The sequence below is a fragment of the Helianthus annuus genome, chromosome 7 (assembly GCF_002127325.2).
Source record: "Helianthus annuus cultivar XRQ/B chromosome 7, HanXRQr2.0-SUNRISE, whole genome shotgun sequence".
NCBI classification, from domain to species: domain Eukaryota; kingdom Viridiplantae; phylum Streptophyta; class Magnoliopsida; order Asterales; family Asteraceae; genus Helianthus; species Helianthus annuus.
The window spans coordinates 19093610-19103043 of record NC_035439.2 but is presented as its reverse complement, the minus strand read 5'-3'; the positions used below and the strand labels follow the sequence as shown (position 1 = coordinate 19103043).

The following is a 9434-nucleotide window of genomic DNA, read 5'->3' as shown; positions in this document are numbered from 1 at the left end:
AAATTTCACCAAGACCACAAATTTGGTTCAAATTTGTGGCTTGTTCAAGATAGATATGTGATAGCGGACGGAGATGAGGTGCCCCCATTCATGGAGACCCGATCGCCGAAAAAAACATACAAACGATGCTAAAAAATACAACAGTTTGATGGATTCAATCGTGAATTAGGAAGGAGAGGCAGAGGTAGTGAAAGGTGATTAGGGTTGCATAATCATAAAGGAATAGGTTCCTCTTCGCGTAGAGATGGGGAGAGAAGAGGGGTGTACGAACCAAATAAGGGTTATGAAATTGTAAGGAGAAAATCCTGGGGTTTTAACGAATAAATAGGTTTTAGGTGGTAAAAATAGTGTGAGATTGAACCTAACGCCACACGTGAGCTAATTTTTTTTGTCTTTTGTGTTGAGTTAGTTTGTGTCTGGTTTTGAAAGATGTTATGTAGTTCCGGTGTTGATATTGTGAGATAGTCAAGTCAAGTGGTCAAACAATGTTTTTAGATTAATTTGTATGGTTTATGCAACTACAGGGGTAGATGTGTCTGTAAGTAAATTTGGTGGTGCGTGCCAACAATTATCGGGATACCATAATAAGGGGGCCCGGGGTGGAGGAAAGTTTGTGCGTGATGGATTTTTTCCATGCGTGGAAAATTGTAAAACACCACCGCCACCTTCGTTTTTCACGCACGAAATTTTATAATGCGTGCTTTTTTGACGCGTGATGATTTGAGTGTTGTGAGGGTAATTGTTGGTTGGAGAGAAAATTGTTGGGTGTGGTGGTGAGTGATGGACATATCCACTAAAAAAAGTTGTGAGTGATGGAATAATGGTTAATGACATGACGAAACTTGATTGAATGTTGTGAATGATAAATGAGTGATGAGTCATAACCACCCCTACCCCCTAATATAAATAAATATAAATAATAAATAGTAAATAATAAATCAAGGTCGAGACGATCAAACCCTTCCGTCTCTTCTGTGTGCCGTGTCATCGCCCAAATTCCAATTATTAATCTGCAATGGCGGAACTCACACCCGAGGCTGTTAATCTGCTCAGTGAAGGTATCGCCTTGCTTCTTGGTAGATGGTATGCACTTCAGAACGAACCTGAGAAAGCCCAACAACTTACCGTTAATATCTATCAATGGCTAATCAGACCTTCTGGTAAATAGTATTATTTTTATAACCTTTTTTTTTAATGGATTATCAGGTCAGGTTTATATTTCCATAGTTAAGCTTTTTTTTTTTAATGCCTCTGTTTGTCTTATCTGTCAGAGGCATTATATGTTGACGAGTTGGAGGATTTACTTGATGATTTCATGCTCTCTTTTAATACGGATATTGATGATGGTAGCGTTGAGGAGGTAGGGCGCTTCTATGTTACCTTTGAAGTTATATTCTCTGTACCTGTCATCTAAGCAGTTAATCTCGGAGTTTGGACTTTGGAGTTTTGATCAGTTAGTTACTCATTAGATAGCAGATAGCTTAATGATCATGCATAAAGAATGTTTGGAAGGTAACTTTGCCTCGATTGTACGACTCAGGCAACCTGTTCCTACTTTCAATCAACGCATACAGGTATTATGTCAAACATAGTTGTCGATAGCGAATAGCGACAAGGCACCTATAGGCTACGTAGCGAATAGCGACAAATAGCGACGGCTATTTTATAAATAGCGATTACACTAGAAAAAGATTTTTGAAAATTTTTATATGTATATTACATCAAAATACCCTTGTATATATGTTGTTTTACATGTATATTTAACAAAAACTAATAGTTAGTAGCAAAAGTTTAGGACTTATATGCTGGGTGTGTGAATGAAAGTCTCAAAAGGTGGTAAATACTTTGTCCCACATTGGTGTGTGAACAAAGTTAGTGGTTGTTTATAAGGTAAAGTTTTTACTACTCCATTGTAGCTTTATGACATGTTTTACCACAAGTCCTACCCACGCGCAGGGGGGGGGGGTGCAAAAAATGAGTTTCTGAACTGGAGTTTATGCGTGCCCGCACGTCCTGCGGACACGAATGCAGCTCCGAAACCCGGGCCTATTTCTATAGTATCATATGTTAGAATGTCATTCACGGGCCTATTTCTAGTTTAGTTAGTAGAATCTGGCCCTAGCTCGAGAAATATGTTATCAAACTTATTTCAAGTATATATTTGGTTTTGAATCGAGCTGAGTATCTTTCCAAATGTTTCTATATGCCTTTGAAGGTCATGTATTTATTTATTCATTTATTATATCTTATTTATTACTGTATTTTACTGTCTTCACATAATTAATTTCACTCATTCTTTTACGCAGGAGCAAGGTGGACAGTTTGGCAACAAGGATTTAGGTTTGTCGGATGATTTTATTTCAGATCATGGAAAAGTAATAATCTTCATCTCATCCAAATCTTCACCTGCTGATGAAGAACCTAATTTCTGTGTAATTTGTCAGGTATGTATACCTTTACAAGTGACTGTATATTCTTATTGGTTTGGTTATTTAAGCATATCACAATTTTGTGTCATCTTTCCAGATGGATTTTGAAGATCAAGAAAGAATCAGGGTGCTAGATTGTCACCACGAGTACCATGTAGAATGCATCAGTAAGTGGTTCAATGTGAAGAGGACTTGCCCGATTTGCAAATCCATAGCACTTTACTAAACATAGGGTGCTTTCTCTCTCTCTCTTATAAGTTATGGTAATTATCAGACTAAAATGTCTATTGTCGTTTTGGAGGTGAAACTGTTAATAACCGCCTAAAAGTGGTCTTTTAGTTGGCTTAATCTCGTCCGGAACCTTTTTGACTAGACCTTTTCAAGCTGCCCGATTCACTCACCATGGCTTTTAATCCATGGTTTAAGAGATGCTATTCTTTCTGTTTTGTTTACACACCTTTAACTATAAAATGTGATTTTACAACGATTGTGTTTATATTCCTTTGAGTCATTTATAAATAGAGTAAACTTCCGTTTTGCTCCCTGTGGTTTGGTCACTTTAACGGTTTTGCTCCAAACCTTTAAAAATATCCATTTTGCTCCCTGATGTTTCGGTTTTTTTGCCAGTTTGCTCCCCGCCTCTAACTCCATCCAAATTGTTTGTGTTTCCATTTTGCTCCCCGCAGGGAGCAAACTGGCAACAAAACCAAAACATCAGGGAGTAAAATGGCTATCTTTAAAGGTTTGGGGCAAAACTGTTAAAGTGACCAAACCACAGGGAGCAAAACGGAAGTTTACTCTTATAAATATTTACAATAAGAAAAGTTCTTGCTTGTACAACTTGTTAGGTTGTGAATGATGCCGAAGATGATGATTTGGATTCAATATGAAGTTCAAGGGATGAATCAATGGAGATGGAAGATAAATTATGGGTATGTTTGGCAAAAGTGGCCAGTGGCTGGTAGCTGGTAGCTAGTAGTTGTAGCTTTTTAGATATATTTGGTGTTTGGGAGAGTAGATGGAGCTTTTAATAAAATGTATAAAATGACCAAAATGGACATAACTAAAAATTTAAAAAGTTTGTGGATTAAAAAATTCATTATCTTTAGAGGTTAAAATAGTCATTTTTTCACTAAAAACTTGTAGCTCCTTCTAAACGCTACTAGTATGAGCGTTCAATCAAAAGCTTCAAGCTCTTAACCTAACAGCTTCAAGCTCCTTCAACCAAACAAGGTTTTTTATTGAGTATGAACTTTTTCTTAAAAGCTTAAAGTTAGAAGCTCCTAAAAGCTTCATGTCAAATATACCCTATATATGTGATGACATCACACATTTAAAAAAAAATGACCTGACCTGGTTAAGTTTTGTTTATTAAATAGCTTAATTACTTATATTATACAACTTTTCGGTTTAAAAAAGCTTGTATCCTTTTAATGGTTAATTTGTTTCAAGAGTAGCTCGTGAGTAGGAATGTAAACGAGTGAAATGATGATGCATTGGAAACATCCGGTATGCATTTACAAAGAAAGGTATATGTCACACCCCTAATTTCCACGTGTCATCGGTGGGCCCGGTGGAGGAGTATCGTGACGTAGTTGATATCATCATTGTCAAACAACACAAATTATAATGCACAGCGGAAGCAATAAAAATAGATTTACTTCAACCAACAAATGTAATATCAAAGTATCACAAGTAGTCGAAATAGATCCACAGGCGGATCGAAATAAAAAGGAGAAAATTGTTCAACAGATAAATGCATCCCAAAGTTTGCGAGACTCTATGATGCTAAGGAGAAACCAGCCTATTCCGTGTAGATCCTGCACTTAATCTTTTTGGGGAAAATACGTCAGTTTGCACTGGTAAATACAATTTAACCGACTCATTTTGAAAAGGTTTTAAAAATTGATTTGAATGCACAAGGCACAAAACATTTTATAACTTGGGAATAATTAATCAAAGTTAAACTTGTAAAAGAATTACATGTACGTTATGCGTTCGATCGCCCGGGTCGTGCCGGGTTTAAGGTTAATTGACACACCACTCAGTATAAATCCGCGGCGGGAAGCCAACGTTTATACCTTAATAAATGGACACATTACCGGGTGTACGCCTACACCCGGGTGTCAAGGTCGTGGCCATTTCTTAAAATGATGCCAAGGATATCCGGGACATGGTCATTAAGCTCCCAAAGGCGTAAAACAAACAAAACCAGTTTTCAAACGGGTCACATTGATAATACCCAACTACTAATGAGTTAGGGTCAATTGCCCGACCAAGCGGTATTTTATATACCGTACCCCCAAGCCCGTATAACGGAAAATAAGTTAAAAGTATTTACCTGAGCAAGTATAAACCACAAAAGCAAAATGCAAGTGTCTTTTACTGGGCTCCTGTTCTGGAACGAAGGTTTATAATAACCTATTAGAATCCTAACGGGTCTTTTAACATAGCCTAAGCTTAGACCGGTTAGTTTCGGAGGATAAACATGGTTAAATCGCGAGGAAGGCGAAAACCGAAAAGGAATGTGACTTAGACCCTACAAGCTTAGATACTGGTATGTCATGGGTAAACTAAACACATTCTGAATTTAGAGACCAAGATGATACGGTTTGACCCGCTTCGGCTAATGTGCATAAACTAGTCACATAAGCCGATCCGAACGCGAAAATGCGTAACGGGTAACCATATAAATCATATACAAGTTTCCTGAGATTATATGCGCCAAATATGTTGTAATATCAGTAAGTTATGTCCTATTATGCCACGAATGATTTTCCACCCACTTTACGCCTCATAAGGGCATTTTGGTAATTTCACATAAACTTAAAAGGTCAAAAATGGAAACCTGAGTTCTCAACCTTAGTTTACTGCTATGATATGAAATTTTACTAATTATATCAGTAGGTATTGAACCTTATGTATATAAACTAGTTTTAACATATACTATGTCGTAAAAATGCCTAAAAAGGCGATTTGGAGCCATTTCCGGGTTTTAAAAGAAAAGCTAATATTTTTATAATTCCAGAAAGCTCAAAATAATATATTTAACATAACAAATCAGTAGAAAAAGGTTTGGGGTCAAAAAGTTTTGTAAAACTCATTTTATGGTCAAAAAGGGCAAAACCGGCATAAGCCGAATTAAGCTTAAAACCTTAAGTTATGCTCAGCCTAAAAATAAATAAAAATCTTTAAAATTCCCAAAATATTATTATATAACAGCGGGTATAAAGTTTTGATACACAATTTGGGTTTAGGTAGGTTACATGCTAATTACGCTAATTATTTACTAAGAAAGCTTCTATTTACGCTAATGAGCATAACTCCTAACGTAGACCTCAAACTGACGTCAAATTTTGGGGACAAGTCCATAATTCAGTAACTAAGATGTCTACCCTTTTATATTTTCATAAATCATGATTTATGGACATTTGGGCATAATGGTCAACATATGGGCATTTAACGGAAACATGCATACGATCAAGATATCTAATGAACCAAGTTGTATAATCACAGGAGGATATACTAACATGTTATTAGGTCCAAAAGAAGCTCTAAGGTAATCTTAATCTTGACTAAAACGGGTCAGAACTGAAAGTCAAAGCGAAAGTCAAACTATGCGACTTTCGGTTCCAAACCGGGTCTAAACAGAAAATTGTCGAGTTGAACATGTTGGAACATGTTCTTACATTATTTACCAAGTTATATTAATGATAAAACAGGTTGCATGCATCCTACATTGCTAATTATAAGTTAATTTGGATTTAAGCATTCTGTTGACTTTTTATAGTTAGCTTTGACTCGACAATTGACATGCTTAGAGTGGGAATCTGGAAATATCCTTTTAAGGGTTTGTTACCCACATAATTACCTACTTAAAGGTATCTTTAATTCGTGATTTGACAGAGCACATTTTAATTAATCACGAAGTCAAACCTTAATTACGACGGTTTGACTTTTACTTAATTAACTAAGCTAAAATGGATTAAGGGAGGTTATGGTTACTTACAAGGATCCTAAATAGGATTAGAGACTTAATGAGCACTTGTTGATGTCCAAGGAAGTTCCAGAGAATAGCTCCAAGTGAGTGTCACAATGAATGATCAAAGTTCACCACTTCACTTCCTTATATAGGGACCAAGATGCTCTAGGATCAAGACATGGAAGTCTAGGATAGTTACAAGATCACCCCAGGTGTCCCTAATACGCTAAATACTGCCTAGAGAGTCCCTTGTTTCGGAAACCACCTCAATAAGGCGGTGCAACAGGCTGAACAGGCAGCTGTCCATCTTCTGCTGCCAGCGACAGTCTTACGGACCGTAAGCTTAAGGCCTTGCGGTCCGTAAGCACCTCTTGCGGACCGTATGCTGAAATGGCTACGGTCCGTAACCGACCCTTGCTGAAAACGCCCAGGTACCCTCCTTACTGACCGTAAGCCTAGAGCCTTGCGGTCCGTAACCGTTGGTCAGAGGACAAAAATTTGTAAACTTTTAAGTCTTGACCATGCAATCAAACAATTTCCGAATTCAGTCCATCTTTTTAAGTAGTGGGGCCATTTGTTCAGCCATTGCATGCATGGATAGGTCTTACATGTTCCCATCTTCATTTGACCTCTTGTGGAACTTGCAAAGTGACGGAAATACCAAGAGCAAGTCTTGGATTCTTTTAATAGTTAACAAGCTTCATAATTATTCTTGATTCTTTCTTATAAGAATTCTTATTTAGCATTATTAGTAGTAACAATCCTGTCAAATCCCGAGTTCACATAAAAGATGGAACTTTATTTATTTGGAAACAACCGATTATCATATAGGATGACTTTCAAAAGATTTAAGGATCTTGGGATTTATAAAATTCGGGTTGCTCAGAGGTGATTTAATAACATGTCGCCCTTGGGTCGTTCAGGGGTATTTTAAATAACATGACACCCCTTTTTAAATAAAATCCTACCAAACATCTTTTATTTAATCCGGTTTTTCTGACACGTCTGTCTCTCATGACACGTGTCTTTATTCTAATGGACAGGAATTTTCGAGGTGTTACATCCTCACCCCCTTAAAAGAAATCTCGACCTCGAGATTTACTGAAACAAATGAGGGTATTTTTCCTTCATTGTGGATTCTAATTCCCACGTATAATTAGGACCTCTGCGGCCCTCCCATTTGACCTTGACAATATGCACGAGCTTCCTCCGAAGCTTCTTTACCTGTCGATTCTCAATCGACACAGGTTTTTCCACAAATTTTAAGCTCTCGTCTATATGCACATCTGTGTGTGGTATGACTAGTGACTCATCAGCTAGACATTTCTTCAGATTGCAGACGTGAAATACATTATGAATCCCATCGAGCTCTTCAGGTAAGTTCAACTTATAAGCCACTGATCCTACACATTCGATGATTTCGAATGGTCCTATATACCTTAGGCTTAACTTACCTTTCTTGCCAAATCGCATCACCCCTTTCCAAGGCGATACTTTGAGCAAAACTTTATCACCAACCTCGAACTTGAGAGGCTTCCGCCTTTCATCCGCATAGCTTTTCTGCCTGTCTCGAGCAGCTTTCAGGCGGTTACGAATTTGGACAATCTTGTCCGTTGTCTCGAAGACTAAGTCAGGACCTGATAATTGGGTATCCCCTACTTCTGCCCAGCAGATGGGCGTTCGGCACTTTCTACTATATAGTGCCTCAAAAGGCGCAGCCTTAATGCTAGTATGGTAGCTATTATTGTAGGAGAACTCGACCAATGGTAAATTCTGGTCCCAACTTCCTCCTAGATCAATCACACATGCCCGTAGCATGTCTTCCAATGTCTGGATAGTACGCTCACTCTGCCCATCCGTTTGATAAGCCGTACTGAAATTTAATTGAGTGCCCAGAGACTGTTGGAAACTCTTCCAGAAATGTGATGTGTATCTAGTATCCCGATCTGAGATAATGGATACTGGTACGCCATGCAAAGCCACAATCTTATCCACGTACAGTTGGGCTAGCATGTCAGAGCTGAAGGTTTCTTTAATGGGCAGGAAATGTGCTGACTTGGTCAGTCTATCAACTATGACCCATATGGTATCGTTTCCCTTCGGCGTCTTAGGCAATTTGGTGATGAAGTCCATTGTCACCATTTCCCATTTCCACGTGGGAATTTCAGGCTGTTGCAGTAAACCTGACGGCTTCTGATGTTCAGCTTTGACTTTAGCACACGTCAAGCATTTAGCTACATAAGCAGCTATAGACTTTTTCAAGCCTATCCACCAATAATTCGCCTTCAAATCCTGGTACATTTTATCAGCTCCAGGATGGACGGAATATTTGGAACTGTGGGCTTCCTTGAGGATAACATCTCGAAGTCCTCCATATACAGGAACCCATATTCGTCCGTTCAATCTCAACATTCCGTTCTTATCGTAGGACAACTGTTCTTCAGTTACTCCTAGTTTTTCCTCAGGATAGTTAGCTTCCAACACAGCTTCCTTTTGTGCAGCTAACAACCTTTCATTCAAACTGCTCTTAACTTCAATGCTCTTGGCATTGATCCTTATCGGCTTCACTCTTTCCTTCCTGCTTAATGCATCTGCGACTACATTGGCCTTGCCTAGATGGTACCTTATTTCGCAATCATAATCGTTCAAGGTTTCCATTCATCGTCGCTGCCTCATGTTCAAATCCTTCTAATTAAACAGGTGTTGAAGGCTCTTGTGGTCGGAATAGATTACACACTTCGTACCATACAGATAATGCCTCCAAAGCTTAAGTGCAAATACAACGGCACCCAATTCCAAGTCATGGGTGGTGTAATTCTTTTCGTGCACCTTTAGTTGACGTGAAGCGTAGGCAATGACCTTGCCCTTTTGCATTAACACACAACCCATTCCGGTGTGTGATGCATCACAATACACCACAAATTCTTCAATGCCTTCGGGTAGTGTTAACACTGGTGCGTTACTCAACTTCTGCTTCAAGATATCAAAAGATTCTTGCTGCTTAGGTCCCCAATTAAACTTAA

The 9434-nt window shown here is 38.3% G+C and overlaps 1 protein-coding gene across 5 annotated transcripts; it reads left to right on the top strand.

Annotated features, from left to right (window-relative positions):
• Positions 1–949: 949 nt before the first annotated feature.
• Positions 950–3482, top strand: LOC110867846 (probable E3 ubiquitin-protein ligase ZFP1). Of its 5 annotated transcripts, none has more exons than XM_022116900.2 (6): positions 950–1160; positions 1272–1360; positions 1470–1574; positions 2307–2444; positions 2527–2596; positions 3278–3482. In XM_022116900.2, exons 1-6 carry the CDS (start codon positions 1016–1018, stop codon positions 3286–3288), a joined length of 558 nt encoding a protein of 185 aa, XP_021972592.1. In that variant the 5' UTR covers positions 950–1015; the 3' UTR covers positions 3289–3482. The 5 variants fall into 5 exon arrangements, with proteins under 5 accessions (XP_021972592.1, XP_021972590.1, XP_021972591.1 ...); XM_022116898.2 differs by having other exon boundaries at positions 2527–2662; XM_022116899.2 differs by having other exon boundaries at positions 2527–2692.
• Positions 3483–9434: the final 5952 nt, after the last annotated feature.